At 36.6% G+C, this 20810-nt stretch overlaps 1 protein-coding gene across 2 annotated transcripts in view; it reads left to right on the top strand.

The window, feature by feature from the left end:
* Window positions 1-3745: 3745 nt before the first annotated feature.
* The window catches only part of LOC108722480 (eukaryotic translation initiation factor 4 gamma), a 43456-nt gene continuing 26391 nt past the window's right edge, over window positions 3746-20810 (top strand). The window contains exons 1-2 of one of the 2 annotated variants that reach the window (XM_018447627.1): window positions 3746-4182; window positions 14893-15142. In XM_018447627.1, coding sequence (XP_018303129.1) covers window positions 14897-15142 — 246 coding nt within the window. In that variant the 5' untranslated portion in view covers window positions 3746-4182; window positions 14893-14896. Of the gene's footprint in view, window positions 4183-13591; window positions 13881-14892; window positions 15143-20810 lie in introns of those variants that run through there. The other variant, XM_018447626.1, reaches the window with a different exon arrangement.

Genomic DNA, 20810 nt, shown 5'->3' on the forward strand with positions numbered 1-20810 from the left:
ACAAATATTCTTACGATTAACTTATCACATATATGTATTTGACATGTATTCGACTATTTGTGCATCATAGAATTATAAATATATAAAAAAATTTGAAAATATAAATTAATATACAATGGTAAAATAATAATTTCAGGAAGAAACAGGACTTTTCGAGTCAATGATGATATCGTTATAATGGGAAATCAGAGCTGTTTTGTAAATTAAACCTATGACTGGGCGTTACACATTAATCTCTTTGTTATTTGATCACAGTTAAATGACGAAGCACCACACCTTGTTGGACTTTGCGGCAACGGGATGTTGAAAATTCTATTGATTTTAATTCGTGACAGGACAATTCAGCAAATTTTGTATCAATGAAGATTCTGCAATTTGTAATTTTTCGTTTTCTTGAATGCTATTCTATACTTGATTATTTTATTGCACTGAGGAGAACCAGAAAGATTGATCGAAACGTTTGCATTATATAATTTGTAAACAATAAATTAAATTTTACGCACCAATTTTTCAAACGCTATGAATTTTACATCGCTAAAGAGGTTACGTTTGGCACGTGTACTATATAACTGACACAGGACACAGTCATATTGCATTTCTTCGGGTTAATTCGTGACACGTGCATAGAACCATCGTACAATTTCGGGATCCACTACGGAGTTTAGTAGTATATATAGAAGTCTATGGAACAAAAGGTTCAGCAAAGTCGACTTTCTTCAGAGCGATGGCGATACTGTTCTGTCGGAGGAAAGTAGTTTATTTATATTGCTGTAACTTTTTTCTACTCACAATAAAAACAAACAGGCATGTACATATAATGTACATGTACTTGTTAAATGTACATATTATAATTTTTTACAGACAAATATAGTTTGAAGACGATGAAAAAAATAACCTTAGATTTTGTTTTATGACACTTCAGATTAATTATAATTTCAAAAAGTTGCATTAAAACTTAAAACAAATAGTTTCAATATATAAGCAAGATTTTTCGTGAAAATATATTTTGTAGAAACATTCGAAAGAAGAATACTTGGGAAGCTATTAATCTTTGCCAATTCGAAACGAACATAATGGAACTAGCGTTAACTTTCTTTTTTTTCTCTCTCTCGTTTCAATCTGGGTTCTAATTTTAATTCATTTCCCGTTAGGTAAAATAGATTGTTTTAATCTTTGCTTTTAGAAATGTGAATAATGAAATAGATTTTATGGCATTTTCGCAATCAATCTTTATAGAACCCGACTTACGTTCTACCGACATTTTTAATTCATTCCAATTTCGTTTCTCGGTACAGTCAGATGCGTAAATTACGTCGAGTACGTGTTTCACCGGTAGAATAATACCTTCGTTGATTAATACTGACGGACTCTGAGAATTTCTGTATTGTCCTTACTCGATCTGTGAATGGTGCTACTATTCTACACATAGTTTCTACAAAGAGGAAATCGACGCTTTGCGAACGCGTAGTTCTCCGTAAATCTGGACAAAGGCAATAAAACGTTTCATTGTTTCCCCTTAACGGAATAAAAGGAATATCTTTTTATAGAATTTCTATAGTATAATGTTTAATTTAGCTTTCGATATGATAGAAAAGAGAAAGCATGACGAAGTTTACGGTTGATTATAAGAGGAACTATTCGCGAACGGCTCTCTCGACATTTTACAACGTCCGCGGATTGAGATGGCAGGGAAATCGAGCGATCAAGCAAGTCGCCGTTATTTTTCAATACGTAATTCGCGGGCGTTAAACTTTTTCTATGGCAACGCGATTCATGACGAAATATAGAGAGTCGTTCCAGGCCACAGTTAGCAAATTACAAGCGTGCATTTTATGAGCGGAGTGGAGGTTGATAGTGGGGGTGGCGCAATGCGGCGCACCGACTCGCATCCGCGGAGGCAGGAGGACCAAGAGAAATCGCGGAACAGGATATATTAACTTACGCAGCGACTTTACATCAGTACAAAGCGCAATTCATATAATTAATGAGATATCACGTGATCAAAAGAGATCTTTAATTAACGCGCGCGATCAAGGCTACGCGAGAGCCAAGTTCTTTCCGATCAAACATCGATGAAACCGCGAGAGCATCGCAAATGCGTGAAAGAGCGGTACAGATATCTACAAGATGTAACGCGATAATGTGTAGATAACAATCAGATAATTTCCGGCCTCGGAAACGTTTGTTTACAACGGCGTGAAAGGCCGCTCTTCTTTTTATGCCGGTTTCTCTTCGTCTGATACCTCTCTTGCATCCGCTTTCTCGTCCTATCCGCGTTAGAATCGCGCTCTTCGTTACTCTCGTCTCAGTGTAGCGACCCCCACTACGAAATCCCGCTCTCGTATCGAACGCCCTGTGACGTCATTGAACTGTATGACGTCGTGCCAGCGACTCTCATTCGAGGAAGCCGGAGCAAACGAACCGGCGATGCGAAAAGTTATTCAGACAGCGCGTTTGATAACGAACATTAATCGGGGCACTCGTGAATTCGATATAAATACAGGTACAAATTATTGACGTTTATCGCCAAGATAAACGTATAATTTCCGGATAAAGGAAAGGCAGTTTTGCTACGGATCGCTTCCTTTCTGTTCCACGCGGATGCAATGCACCCGAATCTGATCGTTCAGAATACGTAAAAAATGCAAGATTTCGACGTAATTTTTTTTTCAAAAAGGCCTTTTCTCTTTGGTGTTAGATCCTTTCCGAAACGATTTTCACAGACAGTACCTTTCTCAATTACGACGATATCCCGATACCGTTATTGGCCTTTCTCAACTTTCATTCGACCGAAAACTAATGTGGGTCGGTAGCGCGCGTAATCGCACGCTCTACCACACGAGTGGAGCTACCCTGAGTTAGGGAGACGCGCGAGGGCAGGGAAGCATCCGTCACCAATTCCCCGGGGACCATTGATCTGACATTCTCTGAGATGACGTCACTGTCGTTCGATAGAAACGGGTCAAACGTCACGAAAAACGATCTTGCACGAAATTCCCGGCTGTGATTCAAGAGTGGTGCTTTTCGACCCTTCTACATGACAAGACCGTGTAAGAAGTGATGAACGATCGATTAAAACTAATTTTTTTTCCTACGAGTATAGTTTAAGAGGTGCGAATTAACGATACAATGAGAAACGAGATTCGAATTGAATTCAAGCTGCGATGATCCACAAAGGAAACCTGTGTTCCTGGATGATTAGTATAATAAAAGTGATTAAAATAGTTAACGTAACATTTCATTTTAATTAGCGATATTTGCTAATCTGTTTGACAAACGTTAGTTCACCACAGAAATCAATTATTGCGATCCTAATTCAATACCGGACGTGCTTCAGAGAGCAGAACGTTTATTGGAAAACCTCCATCGGAAGTTCACTAAACTCGAATACCATAGCGACGTGAGATTGTTAGATTGGGGGTGATATGAGAGAAAGAGAGAGAAAGAGAGAGAGAAGGGGTAGAGGCAGGGCCACCTCGACATTGGGACAGTTACACTTTGGCGAATCGGAGGTAGCAGTAGAAGCGCATTACGGAGGGGAGGACCTCCCACAGAGATATATTCCCTTGTTTTTTCCCGGGCGTCTATTCATTTTGCTTTTCCCCTCCTTTTATCGATCCTCCAACTACAGAGCTTCTGCTACAGAGCCAGCAGCAGCACCAGCACGCCACCATCAGCAGCAGGAGTAGCGTCGGCAGCAATCAACATCGCCCATCACCCCTCAGTGACTGCCCGGCCACCAAGCCGGCATAATCATTTCGATCGGTCGGTTCTGTGTAGTTCTATACCACGCATTGCGTCACGCAACTAGTCATTGGTGACGTGCACTCTTTCACTAGGGCTCGATAGAAAACGTTCTCTGGAAGACGGCCGACGCGTCGCTTGGGGTGCGCACGAAATACCGTGTACGGGTACGAGTGCCGGGGCGCGCAAGCGAGTTGGGGGGTACGGAGCGCAGTGTGCTCGCGAGAGGGTTGCCTGGCTGCATAAGCACACGCCAGTACAGGCGCCGGTTTACCGCCAGGTACAGGGTAGTCACGCGGCTCGGTGTCCAGCTGAGCTGAACTGAAGGAAGGCGTACGAGGATTAAGGAGCAGATTCGTTTCGTCGACGCAGGTCCCCTTACTCTTTTCATCCTGTTCGCGACTCTACAAGGGTTAAGGCAGGACTGGGCAGGACAACGTAAGTACAATTCGTTGAGTGTAGTCTCTGACGGTTGCACGTGCTCAGAATGAGAAATTGAGAGTACTTTCTGGCGAGAAAAATTTGGATTTTGCAAAAAGTAAACTCTTCCTTGTAGAAACGTTTTATTCGGGGGGGATGTACTTCTGCCGTGGGGTCGATGAAGGCAGATGACGCGCTATAGTTGATGGTCGATTTGTGAATGTGTAGTACACATTGCTTTGGCGGGAACAATGACAGGTGACGAGAGACATAGTCTCTTCGTCACTCACGACGTTATATAGGTAAAAGTTCAATAAAAAGTTACTGCGAGGATGAATGGAACTCAATAGAATTTTGTTTGCGGTATGTAGAATAATGGAAATAGCGCGTCCTACGTGTTTCTCGCGATGTCACCTAAAATTATAAGTATTGGATTTAAATTATGAAAAAGATCGGCGCGAATTAAACTCGTGATTAAACGATTGTTCGTATCTCGTTGTGCAATAATTGACAGAAACCTGATCAAATAATTTGCGTTAGTACGACAAGGGAACCCCACTGGTTTATGATTAATGTTTCTTGTCTGGTTGCTTGGCAAACAACACAATGCATGTGAGGAGTGTTTTCAGAACTTAAGCTTTCTCATTCTCTACGACCTCGACGATCATTATTTTGTGTTGAACAGATCTGATGTATCATTATTACGAAGAACGTGTACAACATATTTTTTTATATATGCTATATACTCTAAACTCTTCGGAATAAAATCTCGCTCTTAGAAATTGACAATTGAATCACTCTTTTTCAACACCGGTTCAATTGTTACTCTTTAAAATTAGATTCCACTTCAAGGATTTTAGAGAGTAGTTTTACATTTCCTGTTATACATGCTAAACTTTGAGTCAAATTAACATTGGAATATATTCGATTAAAGTAATTATATTTAATTTATTAATTGAATTTTTAGTTCGTATTTAATTAATGTTAAGGCAGAGCTGTCCAGGACCGGGTACTTTTAACTTGAAATTCTTACTTATTGGCTCCTGCCTCCGAAGTAAAGGAGGAGATAATATGGTTGACTTGAAATTGAAATGTGTCGGTATTTGTGCCTATTACCATTCATACTCCTGACTTCATTATTGTTTCTATTTCTCACTTCATTACTGTTTTATCGTGTAGCGCCCAATTCTTGGGGATGATCGAGGGGATGACACTAGTCTGAAATCGTTAAAAGTTTTTGACCTGTGTCATTTATTATGCTTAAAAGAATTCTGTTACTAATATTATAAGATACTATTATTCGTAATATATTTAACTATAAAAATACATGAATTTTATATATACAATATATACAAGGTGTATAAAAAAGTACCGGGACGGCAAAATATCTCGAAAACGAAGCATTTTGGGAAAAAGTGTTTCAGATAAAAGTTGTAGGATTTCAAAAGATATATTTACTAGGGCTATGTGTTTGACCTCGGATGGCGTCGCCAAGGTCAAGGTCACATCGAGTTTTTAAAATGGAGCACTCTATTTTTTATTCTAGAATCCAAGCTGTTGTCAAGATCAAGGCCATTGGAGGTTGTACCTACCTCTTATTTTCATTTTTACATAAAAATACATTTTTAGTGCAAAAATGAAAAGGGGAATAATCTCCAATCGCCTTGATTTTGACACATGTCCAGGTCACAATTCTGAATAACATTCAAGAGATTGTAGACGTCGGTCAGACACCTTTGGTAGTTCTAATGCTGACGGTACTGTAACTTTTAAGTCTTATAACTTGAAAAGTACTTAATGAAAAATAACTTTATTATAGTATTTTGAAAAGCTCTTGACACCAGCTATTAGATTCTGGAATAAAAAATAGGGTGTCTCATTAAAAAAAAAACCGATTTGACCTTGGCGACGCTACTCAAGGTCAAACTGATAAGTCAACTGATTTGTAAATAGATTCTTTGAAACCATACAACTTTTATCTGAAACACTTTTTCCTAAAATGCTTAGTTTTCGAAATATTTTGCCGTACCGATACTTTTTACATACCCTCTATAATATTAGTAACAAAATACTTTTAAACATAAACATAATGAACGCCACAGGTCAAAAACTTTTAATGATTTCAGACTAGTGTTATCCCTGAGAACGAGCGGGTGCTATGATAAAACAGTAATGAAGTGAGGAACGGTAATAGGCTTGAATTCCGACACATTTCAATTTCAAGCCAAAAGTACCCGATCCTGCTGCCCTATTCTGTAACTCTTAACGTCAGTGTCGATATCGTTACGATATCATTGCGCAGATATTTTACATGATAAAAAAGCTGCGCAACAACAACATAACAATACCGAACTGTCGTTAAAAGTTACAGAATAGACCTACTGGGGTCCTATTGTGTAACTTTTAACGACAATGTCGATATCGTTGTGTGTCGTTGCGTAGTTTTTTTAATATAAAATATCTGCGCAGCGACACTATCGATACTGTCGTTAAGAGTTATAGAATAGGGTAGCTAAACAGTGTTAAGGTATAGGAGAAAATGGGAGAATTATGTGCAGCAGGTATTTGTGCGCATTTTGGTTTAGCACTTTTTCAATAATGAAGCCGCTACCGCGGCAAAATTTTTAGGCTAGACGTAGTCTTTTCAAATATAATTACATAAGTTATATACACCCTTCATAGGGTAAGGTTGCCGAAATCGCACCACTTTTCACTTAAAGGCTCATAACTCAGAAATTATGAAGACTGTTCTTAATTTTATGGTCTAATAAGTTGCACTCTTTTCCCTTTCTAATGTAATTTTTTTATAACATTTTTGCGCTATTATAACGTTTAAAATTACAAGTTTTTCAGTATGGTACGATTTTGGCAATGAGGAAATTCGTTGCCAAATTCCTCGTTTAAAACATTATAATAATGCAAAAAATTTAAAAATTACATAAGAAAAGGAAAAAAATGTATTTTATTATACTGTTAAAAATTTATGAATATATTTTTCGTAATTTCTGAAATACATAATAATTTCAAGAATTAAGTAATTTAAGGAATTTCTATGTGAAACAAAATGAACATTTCGTAGGTTTACAATACGTTTTTACATAATAATAAATGAAATAAAAATGTAAGAAATGTAAAAATATTAGGTGACATGAAGCACAATAGGAGTGCTGTTATTTACAAAAGTCGCATCATAATCTAACTTTCTAAATCACACGTTGTTAACATTGACATAATAATGTATTTTTTCATTTTCTTATTAATATTCCATGAAACATTTTCCATGAAATATTAATTTTTATTAATTTTATATTAATTTCTTACTATTTTTGCTTCGCGCACAATTACTCAATCCGTAAACATAAAATTACCCGACGCGCGAAAAATTTTTTTTACTTTTGCTTTTCCCACTTTTTGCCAAATACAACATTATCAAATGAAAAATTGTCCAATATGAGAATGCGTATCGATAGAAGAATGTTTACAATTTGTTTTTCCGTGTTTATATTGATTTCAACTTCAAAAATCACATCAGAGCAATGAATTCCCCTTAAATGTGCACAATTCCTTAACTTTCCCCTAATGATTTAAATGAGACGAATCATTTTCATCTTACAAGTGAAGCGAATGAATTCACATTATATCTGTTCATTGGCCAATGACGTTTCTAAAGCTTGAGCTAGAGCCGATATTCGTTGCTGTACTTTTTCAACGAAACAAAAAAAAAGCGCCCAGATCGATTCTAGCAGCGCGGCAAGTCAATCGAACGAAACTTGACAGTAGAAAGGGCATAAAAATAGCAAACGGAGGGTGTACTTGGCCGTAGAAATATCGTGAACGATGTTATCCCACAATGCTGGGTCGTCCTTGTTCGTGCGATAGCCGTTATGCTGTGTCAAGGCGACTGCTACGTACATGTGATATATATCAGATCGGTCCGATAATTCGCGTGCTCTACGTAATAATATTCTTCGAACACATTTCGACCACTCCTCATAACTGCCCCTTCACTCTCCGCCTTGTCCTTCACAAAATTACTCCGTGTCACACACCCTCGTAAAATCCCTCAGGTCGTGTATATTTTCGCGGTGTCGAATGCGAGATGCAAAACAACGAGTCGATATTCGATTCATTTCCGATAATATATTACGTCCCATGGCTATAACAGGAGTATGCACACATACAAACATAAACGTATCGCATATCGATATATGGTTGATTCCCTATCTCTAGGTATCGAGTTTCGCGTTTAACGCATCGTCCAAATTATGACAGAGCTTGGAAAACGCGTGTGGGAAACGCGCGAAAAAGTATCCTCGCGTTCGGCAATAATGATCGATCGTTACACGTGCCTATCGCCAGAAATAACTGCAACAGTAATCGCTTTAGCAGGCAAAAATCATTTTAACGTTCATTATACTCTCAAATTTCCAACGCGCAATGCCGACACGTGTAGAAATCACAGCGCGTGGAGGTGGAGAACGCGCGAAAAAGTATCCTCTCGCGTTCGGCAACGATGATGATCGATCGTTACACATTCCTATCGCCAGAAATAACTACAACGGAGATCACTTTAGCAGGCAAAAGTCATTTTAACGTTTATCATACTCTCAAATTTCCGACGCAATACCGCCAAGTGTAGAAAACTTTTGATATTATACGTATACGCCTACACGGATAGAACGGATTTGCTGAAGTAACTAAAAGCTTAACTAGATACAAATTAGGAAATAGTTTTATTAGGTCATTATAGAACGCCCAAGCATAGTGAGAAAATAGTTGGAAAATTTGTCTTAAATTTAACACATTTCACATGCCTCAAACGAGGCACTCAAATTTTTTTATTAATTTAACACGAGACGAATATGTTAGAAAGTACCTATCACACAAATACCTATTATATAAAAAATTTAATATAAAAAATGTGAACATGTAAACTGTAGAATCATATTTTTTCAGTAAAATTAACATTTATGGTATGTTAAATTAGAGCGAGGTAAAAAAAACGTGATTAATTCGTATTTGTTTTTCTCGGCGCGTATTCTCTCGTTTTGAAATTTTCAAATATTAATTAGCATTTTGCGATTTGAAATTATTCATGTAACACAGTGATGTTTGTATCGAGTAGAAATAAAAATTAGAGTTTGACGACAGTAATGCCCGAAAGCTTTGGTGGTGTACAGAGTGGGAGTGAATACGGCAGGGGTATCGCGTGGGCTTCTCGCCGGGGATATGAATGTGGGAATAGGAGGCCCCGGATCAGAGGCAGGCGAGCGACGAATTAGAGCGGTCCAAATTTCAAAAGTTAATTTCTCGAAGCGGGTCATCGGCGGGTGTTTCGAAGTATTGAAGCATTGCGGAAACTTTGCTTCACTCGTGTGTGCATGGATCACCGGGATCGTTTGAGCGGCGTGAGCGGACCGGCCATTGTGTTTCGCACAATAAGGTGTACCTGGACATCAACAAAGAAAACTTATAACCACGTGTGCTCTCGTCTACGAGATCTACGCTCCGTCCTCGATTCCAGGCGGGTTATATATTTTTCGATTATTTGTTTCTAAAGTCGGTGGAATTTTGCCACCGTATTGGTTGCGGTGCTGATAGTACCAGCATCGCAGCCAATACGGTGGCAAGAATCTAATCCAGCTAGCAATCTAGTAAGAAAACAAGCATCGTGTACCGCCGACTTTAGAAAGGCTGAGTATAAATTTAGCGCCGCGATGCTTATAAACTATAATCGAGAAGATTCTAATTAAATGCGCTTACATTCGTAATTTAAGGATTTCGTTTATAGTCATCTCAATCAAATCTGAGGTATTTTGGCAATTCTTGTCAAAATATCCTTCCGATCAGTTATATTCTCGAAAATTGCGCAGTCCCGTGAATATATAATACGATGCGCTCGCAACGTTGACTTACCGCCCTTATCGCCGTCTGCCACGACATGTAGACCGCATACGGGAAATCACCGACACAGACAACGGCGTACGTGATGCCGCGCATGTAACCACCGACACCGCTGCATCTCTCCTTAGTGCGAGTGCAACGAGGTAGGGTGCACGACCCGACTCCGGACAGCGACGATATAGAGCGAGCCGCGTGTATTTCTAGAGCAGCCGGTTTAAGAATAGAACAGCATGTAGACGACTGAATTAAATATAGACGGTGAATGACCGGCAAGTAGATTACGAAATTTCATTGAAGTCACGAAGATCTGTCGACGCAGTTAAATCTGGTATTTTTGTGTCGAAATCGTAAATCGTTAATTGGATGCTTGATGGTAGTAGACGAATTACTTTCCATTTTTTCCTCATTGCATTGCCGAGAAAGTCGATCTGGTCTCGATTCCCAGCGAAATAATTATAGATATTTGATGAGCGATTGCAGTTTTAACCGCTTCGGAATAATCTAAGATGATCGATGAACGGAGCGGTTATAATTTATAAAGTAGAAACCTATTTGCTTGCGGATAATATATAAAAAAGTATTTGTTTTAAATAGTTCATTTTCTGATAATTCTTCAAAAATTCATATGTAGCACGACACTTTCCCTTTTAAAGTACAAGAAATATTGGTGTAGTTTAGATAACGAACTTCCTCGTTGCTAAAATCGCATCATATTGAAAGAATCGTCATTTTAAACGTTATAATAGCGCAAAAAGAATTATGAAAAAATTACGTAAGAAAGGGAAAAGAATGCAGTTTATCATACTGTAAAAAACTTAAGAACATTCTTCATAATTTTTAAGTTATGAACCTTTAAGTGAAAAGTGCGATTTCAGTAACCTAACCTTACTACTCGAGTTTGTATAATGCATATATAATTTAAAAATAAAATTTTAATCATTACCAATTTTAATAGACTTTAAATGTAGAAGACATCACGACACTTAAAAAAATATACTGATAATTTATCGTAATTCCGCGATATTTATCGTTAAAATCAATAACAAAAAAGAATTTTTAGACTCTTTTAATTGAATTAACAATTAAGATAAAATTGGGCATGTGAGATATCACGCATAGTTGTTGATGCACAAATTATCAAATATAGATAATGATTTCCATTTATTTTATTTCATACGTTTTGCTGCTCTCCGGGCTATCATCAGTGAATGTCAAATTTTGTACTTGAGAATGCTTCTCAACTCCGTTTTGGCAACTCGAACACACCACTGGCAGATGAATGTGTTTTCTTTGCACTAACAATAAGTGTATTTCCCGTCTCGCAGTCGAAAAGCGTAGATCGATTAAATAATTTACAACTGCATAATTACATCGAATAATGATGATCAACAGATTTAATATAATATACTGCTTTTCGGAAACTCCAAGTCTTATTTTTCATTAGTTCTAACAAAATTCTATATTATCATTTTTAAACAGATTTCTGGCTACTTTTTCAATTCTGATTTTTCAGTATAAATGCGGAACTCTTTGTTGAATATTTATAGTATATACAGTATTAAATATTACCTCACACCCTTTATTTATGGGGCATAATTCCAGGCAAAGCGAGTTCCACCCCATCTCCCTCCCTCCCTGTCAAAGTAAGATCTGTCTGCATAAGAAGTCGTACACTCCTTGGCAGGGGGGAGATGAGATGGAAATCCATTCGCGTGGAAAGTCGTGTACTCTTAGGCAGGGGAGGAGGTGGGGTGAAACTCGCTTTGTGTGGAAGATTGCGCGCCTCTTGGCAGGGGGAGGGATAAAGTGGAAATGGATTCGCGTGGAAAGTCGTGCGCTCTCAAGCCTCGTGTCCATGATGCTAGCATTTGATCCGAGTTCTTGGATCGTGAAATGTGGAGCCAATCAGCTTACAATTTTTACGGAAAATTGGCAAGTTGATTGGCTACACATTTCTCGATCCGAGAACTCGGGCTGAGTTTAGCATCGTGGACACAAGGCTTTAGACAGGGGGAGAGGTGGGGTGAAACTCGCTTTGCGTAGAAGATCGTGCATCCCTTGGCAGGGGGGAGATGAGGTGGATCTCGCTTCGCATGGAAAGTCATTATGTAAACAGGAGAGGGTATGGAGATAGTTCTTAATATTATTTGTAGCAAAAATGAGACGTTATTTTTCAAACTTTTTTATTAATTTTACCGAACAATTAACGAAAGATGGCTAATACCTGTTGGAGGTTACTCAGAGTCATGACCTTAACAACATATGTCAAGGTCAAGATCATCAGTGCTGTCTCCCTCCATCTGAATATTAACGTATTTATATCAGAGTAATGTTAATTTAGAAAACGATATTTCATGTTCCTTATTTTTACCGTACTGAAGGTAATAGAATTTAAAATCGCAAAAAGAAAATAAAATTGATTATATTCAAATACAACAATAAATCAGATTTATGATAAAAAATTTTTGCATTAAGAATACGATCCAGATAATAAAGATTTCCAAAAGAAATTTGAATATCCTAAAAACATCCAATACATCTTAAGCTTTTTCAAAAAACATATTCAAAAAACATTCTGAAATTCTTAATGACGTCCTCTGAATATAATAAGATAAATACTATGAGAAGTGGATTAAGCCTAATGGGGAAACCATTATTTAAAAAACTGGGAAAAAAACATCACTATCTACCGTAAGTGTGATGTGGAAATGATAGTATTTTCGTTTTGTCATTTTCTTGTTATAAGAAATCAAAGAAAATTATATTTTAATACACAACTTTACATCACATGCTGCTCACTCTGATCGTTTATATTTGATATAAATATAAGTGATTGTGACTATTTATTTTGACTACTTATACGTCTGTTTTGTTCTAGTTAATGTAAAAAAAAATAATGAAAGTTTCATGTGCACTTTCTAGGCACTTTCCATAGTTCTACAGTTTCTTATTAAAATAAAAAAGAGTTTCGCATTTATTTTATGTTCAAAAATAAAATTAAAAATATATCGTGCTAACGTTGCGAATTTATATAGAGACGTATCTAGCTTAAAAAATGCGAAACGTCTGGCTGTCTATTTTTTTTGTAGCTTCTAAATCAAGAAATACAAAAACCTGTACGAGAGTTCGCGAAAATAATCGCAGCTCCGACAGTTGTGAGATTAAAGTCGCGAGATTTGAGAATATATGTGGGTGGGAAACCATTTTCCCGTAGATATCATAGCACGGCGCACATACATACGTATACACATATATTAGAGAAGACTATAAATATCTAGAAATGACAGAGAAAGTAGCAGGATAAGTTCATGTTGGAAATATGCAACGATCTATGCGCGCCTACTGGCCCTGCATCGCAACGGCGGAGATAGTAAAAAAAACCAATTTTAACCAATAACCAATAGCTAATACTTTTGTCCTAAAATTCGCCATTCGTTTGACAACAGAAAACTAAAATCCCGCGTGTTGTCGATCACACCGCTTTCGCGAGAATTAATACCTTAGGATTTAACTATCAAAAGACTGAAATGTTATAATAAAACGCGTGTGTACTAAGCGAGAAAAATCGGAAATTACAATAATCGAGGTAGACGCTTTCAGTTCACCGGATGTTCTTCAAATGAGCGGAATAGCTGGCATCGCGGTTCGATATCTTCAACGAAGCCACAATGCACACCGGGACGAGTATATTGTGCGGCGCAGTAATACATCGTGTTGGTCACTGAGAATTCCTTGTCGTTAGCTGATTAAGCTTCACAATAATGCTGCAGTTATAGCACAATTCAGAGAGAGAAATATTCAGAACAAAAAAGGTATTATCCAGATATAAATCATTCAACACAATATATAACTTTCTTTTTTGCAAACAGAAGGACGTTAAGTTTTGGCAGTTTTTCAACTAACATGAAGAAGTTCCGAGATGCATAAATTATTGCCCGTATTTATATGGCGAATTCGATTGGAAGCACTAGTGCGCACTGGTGCATATTAAAGCCGTTGTACACTGATTTAATTCGAGTATAAAAATGAAATGCAAATATTTCGAATTATGAAATACACATTTTACCTAATAGTACAATAAAATGTATTGAGTATATCACGATTTAATCGATTTCTATATTTATTTATAAACATATCTTCACGTTATTTTGTGTACAACGGCTTCAATGTGCACCAATGCGCACTGAGTTCGTCCAATCGAATTCGCTGATAGTCAGGCCTTATATTTAAGGCTTCCTTAAATTTATCTTCAGATGCTCTACAAATTATTTTATCGACTATTGAGCATCTAAAGATAAATTTGAGGAAACATTAAGTATAAAGTTTGACTATAAATACGGGCATAAATATTATACAGGGAACGATTTTTGCTGAAGTATCTAAAAGTCAAATACAAATCTGATAATAATTTTGGAATATCAAATTAATTTTGTAGGACGTTGCTAAGTCAAAAATTTTTCTCGACGTTGCTCATGCTCGAATTTTAATTTTTTCTCTTTAATTTTGATGGTTCAGTAAAATTATTTTCAGATTTGTATCTAACTAAATTTTTAGATACTTCAGCAGAATCATTCCTTTCTTGCAAAAGCTTTAAAAGGAGAATTTTCTCATGCTGCCAATGTTTTTCCAAAATAAACAATCATCACACAATTCGACTTAAGCAGCTCTTTAATATAATATTTTGTACATCTCGAAACTACGTCTTGTTAGCCGAAAAACAGTCAAAACATAACATTTTCTTTTCTATTATGTATTGTAAAATATTCATAATTTATCTAATTTTCAGAATGAGAGATTTAAACCAATTTCTTCGGTATTTTACAGAAGGATGCCAGCAGCTGGTGCAGCCCCGCCGGCTGTCGCCGAAGGAGCCGGTCAGCCGCAGGAGGATCCAGAATTACCAGAACAACGTCCTCGCGAGGGTGGACGGTCCAGTTTCATGAGACCTCTGGTGGTATTAGCTCTACCTGGGATGTATCTCTTCTACAAGTACAACCAGTACAGGCAGGAGCAACGCGAGTTATCCCGTAGAAGAGTAACCGAAAGGGAACTTCAACATCTTCACCATAAAATCGTGAGTAAATTTTTAATCGTGCTTGTCTGTTAAATTTGTACACTTGCCGGCAGGTAAAAGAATTGCGTCTCTCGTTCAAACATCCCACCTGTTGTTACGTCATAGATCTAACAATAAGTTTACCTTTAGTAGCTAATCAAAACAAAATGATATCGCAATTATACACAAATACATTTGTATACATTTATTTGTACTAGCGTGAATTTATCGGATATTATTTTCACGCTGTGGAAACAAAAATATAAGTCGCATCGAAATACGAATCGAAGAACAAAAAAGAACAGATAAACGGTAGCCGAAAATAAAAGTGATATACTATTATTGGTCTCAATAGCCATTTATTATACATATATCCGATGAGATTGCTTTCGGTATATCGTATTCCGAAGACAAACAACAACTCTGAAACGTGACGCGGTGAATGTATTATTGCCGTTCAATATTGATCCCTGACGCGAGCAACGATGCCGACGGGTTCATGGGAAAAATCATTTTACCCTTTCTAATCAAAGGGTTCACGCTCCTCGATGTACATCGTTTATTGAAGGTCCGTCACCGAGATGATATGAGATTGCATACCCCGTCTCTACGAGGATGTTAATAACACGAGTGGATGAGGTAGGGTGAGAAGGAGGATAAACTACGCGAGAGAGCGCGAAGAAACGATGAAAGGGTTCGATTACCGTGAGGTAACGTGATCATCCCCTATCTCTCAGAGAAAACTGTATCATCTCCTAAAGAGTATAACCACTTGTTTTGTATACCGCGTTCCTTATTAACCACCCTGTTTTGTTTTTATTATTTTGATCCTCACGTCTTTTGCGTTATCTCATGAAATAAATAAGATCGCGTTCATTCCTCGCGCTGTGCGTTCACTTGGTGCGAGACACACTACCGTGTCTCTTGATCGTATCAATGGTTGCGTTCAACAGAAAAAGCAGCTTTGCAACTGTTGTAAAATTCTTGAATATGATTGGTTTATACATTTAGATCCAATGAGGAATTAAAGCATCGTCTCATTAAGTGAGATAAAGAAAAAACAAAAAGACTAGACTAGGTTATAATCGACTTAATAAGATTCTCGCTATTAATCGAAGAATTGGAGGACGTTGACATTACAACATTGACTTCGTGACAATATTGACAAGATGAAGACATCAATTTGAAATAACGTACATAAGAAAAGTACCGAACTGACATTTACGTAAACTACTATTAATTTATTTAATGTATGATAGGGATTCACTTAAAATCAATAATCTGGTATTGTAGGGGTTTAAAGAATTAATGGATTGGAAGTAAACATTGATGAAAAATTATTAAAGTTGAAACGTTTGCATATTAGATGTTAATTGAATCATAATTCATAAAACAACCTTTTTTGCACATCAAAAGTCACGATATTGAGAATACTTTGCGTTTCAATTCCATATGAGTCAAATTATGTATTTATAGATTTGTATCTAAATTTTTAAATATTTCAGCAAAATCGTTTTTTACGTACAATTTAAAATTGCCATGTTGTTATTTGAAGTGTAAGCGAGACTGTAAGCAAATATTTATAAAAATAATCTGCGGTTGCCGAGTGGCTCATTGTATCCAATGTCCACTCAAGAGATAGCTAATGCTGCAGTGGAATTTGTATACGGAAACTCCGAGAAACTGTAAACTCTGAACACGTATTGATTTCCGTCCGTCGGGCTATCGTGCGGTCGACTTAGCAGATGCTGATCGCTGATGGAAAGGCGACTTACGGTCACTCTACGATATAGACGCGCGGTAATAGTGTATCGGAAACGGCATGTTCTAACAAGTAACTCGCTCGCTGAAAAGTACCGAAGGGCAGTTCTTGTTCGCGATTCCGGATAAGAGAAACCGCCGAGGAATTTATCTCTCCCGACCATTATTCCACTTATATAAATTAAATCTCGGCTATGCGACATGTATAAACTGTTTGGAATTCACGGTCTTCCAGTGATTCTCTCAAGGTCGTTCCTTGCGCGATGTTCCGATTTGGACAATTTGTTAGGTCTAGATTTGGCGAAGCGACCGCGGCAAGATGGAACGAATAAAAAGTGGGGACACTAGGGAAACCTGCCAAGAAGCTGCACATACAGTCGACGGATCGTTACTGGGATATCTCGAATGCCTTGTGTAGAACCTCCATAACCGTGGACCACGTTCGCGGTGCCGTGAAAACCGGAATTTCACGAAGCCAGTTCACGTCCAGCCAACTGATTTATCACCACGTGTTACTGTCTATCGGAAACTGGAACTACTGGACAGCGTGGGGGAGGGGGACGAGACGATACTCCATTATCGGCATGGACGAAAAAAAAGCGAACTTGAAAGAGATTAAAATTGTATCAACGTTGTTCGCGTGATACTAAATGATACCAGGGGAGCCTTGAAAGTTTCCGCAAAGGAGCGATCAACTTCAACCTTGACAATAAACACATGAACTTTAGTAAAAGCAACCGAATGAACCGAGTACCGTTGTTCAAAAATCAAGCGATTCCTACGAAACCGAACGCGGACGAGATGTAGGTGATGGCTCTCGCATTTCTCAGATAAGGCTCACGCCAACTTGACGTTAAGATCCCGATCGTACTTAACCAAGCACGTGGACTTTATTCGTTGTATTCGTTTACTGCCGTCGTGACAACGACGATAGCGAAGGATAGATGAAGGACGAGGAAAAGAAAATCAATGTGTACCGGTCACTCGAGATTATCGGCGTCAGATATCGTTCTTCTTTATTTTCGATATTATTTCAATGCCGTCCGCGGCAGTTTCGAGTTTCCACTGACCCATCTACGTTTGGAATAAAACAAATGTCAGAACAGTCGTATATTATTCAGTTTTTTTAATCTTCATAGGATGTTTTCCAAGAGGCACAGATGGTACAGTGTAACACAGCAGCATCAAAAAAGAGAAAATTAAAATAGGGTTAATAAAAAAGAGCCTACGCAGACGTCAGTGGATGCCATTATATGTCATATTTGATAAAATGTTATGCAGGGTGAACCATTTTAATTTATCCAGTCGATTTTCTCAAAATCTGTAAGTTTAAGACAAAAATGTTTCAAACAAAAGTTTTATGGCTTTAGAAGGGAAGGAAGTTGATGATCTTATTGTTAGTTGATTTCGAGAAGATGTCTTTAAGGTCAGGACAAGGTTACTTAAAATTTTTTAAATGGAATCCCCCATTTTAACACATATTCTTGTAGTTGACTTTAAGACCTTTCCAAAACATTATAACAATGTTATTTTTCATTAAGTATTTTTCAAGTTATGAGACTTCAATGTTACAGTCTCACTGATATTTGCATTATTCGAAGTACCCGACTGACGGTTAAAACCTTTTGAACGGCGACGTTATGTTTTCAGAAATTTAGAAAAAGCAGTGAGATCCCTAAAAAAAAACTCTTTAAAAAAGAAAAAATATTCTCCAAGTGCTTAAAAAAGGTATCGAATATTACATTCCTTTTATTAAAAAACGGATACAAAATAAATGCAATTAGCCAAGTATTTCATAACGCAAGATACATAAAATAGATTGAAAGTGACTGAAATGGTCAACTGGATTATAGTGAAGAAAAAATTTGGCGTACCCGGGTTACATTAATTGCACTTCTGTGAATATATTATCTCAACACAGTATTTGCATTATAAATTAAAATATAAAAATAATAGACATTTGTATATATATAAATATAATATATATGTATGTATGTAGAGTGACATAGTTTGTGGGACATGAAAATATACTCGTAAATAATAGACTTGATATAAATTATGGAGAAATAATATGTAATAATTTTGATGATATTTAGATATAAAAAATTATAGATAACGAATTTGTAAGATTAGGGAGCAATTATTAGAAAGCAATAATTTCTGCATTAAACATATTGATGAAAACATATTGATCCTAGAATTTTGCGTTTTAATGCGACCCGAGCACGGCAAGTTTTTTTTTCACTATAATCTAGTTGACCATTTCAGTCACTTCCAACCTATTTTATGTCTCTTGCATTATGAAATACTTGGCTAATTGCATTTATTTTGTATTCTTTTTTTAATAAAAGGAATGTAATATTCGATACCGTTTTTCTTTTTTAAAGAGTTTTTTTTAGATAACATAATTTTGAATTATAGTTGTTAAAATTCATAAAGATTTTATCTCATGCTTGTATGGCTATGTATGGTCTTGAATATATCGCGAGTTCAAAATTGTTAAAATCTAGATGTCTCCCAAACTGTTGCTGCACTGTGTAGAAGGAATTCAACAAAACGTAAGACAAACAGGAAAAAGTCAATCAAAATCATAATAATAAAAGTATAAAAAAAATATAATAATGGGCCAATAATTTACAGTTGCAAACAAAGAAATAAAAGGTAAATCGCTTAAAATTATAATAAATAATAACGGAAAACATAAAATACTGTACGATAAGAATTGATGTCAAAGTGTTAAAACAATGTTTCAGTATTTACAATTTTTATAATCTTTTTATAATGCAAAATATAAATACTGTCGAGTTAAATATATAGTATCTACTTCAGATTTTTAGTCTAATCAGTTTGAATAAGAATGCTTAACATTTTTATACAAAATCTCACCAACTTTTATATTGCACAGGCTATTCATTTTACTTATTCTTTTCGAGAGATTTTTCTTTATATTAATCTAAAAATGGGCACATACATTCAAAGTACAACAAATCATACATGTCCAAGATACAACAGATATAAAAACAAAGAGAAAGAATTTTTTTCCCTCGATGCAGTACAATTAGATTTGCAGAAAATAACAAGTCAACAGAGTTGTATTTTGTGGTAGCGACCGTTGGCTGACTAAAGTTTTACACCGCTGCTGTTTCCTCTTTCGAGTCACGTAAGTGCATGTCCACGCGATTCCAGAGACTCGTTGTTCACCATTCTGCAACGGCTAACGCCGTCGGGCGCTCGACGATCTGACAACTTTTCGATCCATGATTATGGCCAGCTAACGATCTAAACTGTGCGGTTCTAACAATTTTCAATAAAAAGTCTATTTGTTTTATTTTACTTGCCAACATTTGAAATTATCCGGAAATACTTATTTTTTCATTAAAAAAATATTCCAATATTTCTTTATAGATATTTTATGTGGCTTTGTCCCGAGAGAACCTTTTCAAATTAATTAATTTTTAAGATATAAATTATATTGCGCACTTTTAGAAAGCGCATGCATTTCAGTTTAAAATCAGGAGCTCATAAAGTTAAATAATGCACTCCCAAGAGTTTGGTCGTCGACCTCTGACACATTCGAGGGTTGATAATATCATTAAACGTCGCACGAAACCATAATGCGCGATATATTGGTTGATGCAATCTTCCGCTTCCGTTGGATTGCGTGAGCGTTGTTCAATTTCGAGAGACAGTTTCTTGAATGGGCTTTTTCTCATTATTATGTCTGTAGTATTTCATAAAGATTTGCTTCATTAACTCTTATTTTCCGCTTTATTAACATTTTTTAAAGCAATGCATAAATTAACATAATATTAACATAATGTATGTATATCGCATTACAAGAGCGGGTATTGATCTCGGTTCAAGATTTGAAGTCGAGCGTTTGAAAGAGTTATTATTAAACTCACGTTATTAACTAGTTCTTGTTAAA

The sequence above is a fragment of the Mycetomoellerius zeteki genome, unplaced genomic scaffold (assembly GCF_001594055.1).
Source record: "Mycetomoellerius zeteki isolate Tzet28-1 unplaced genomic scaffold, Tzet1.0 scaffold204, whole genome shotgun sequence".
Taxonomy (NCBI): domain Eukaryota; kingdom Metazoa; phylum Arthropoda; class Insecta; order Hymenoptera; family Formicidae; genus Mycetomoellerius; species Mycetomoellerius zeteki.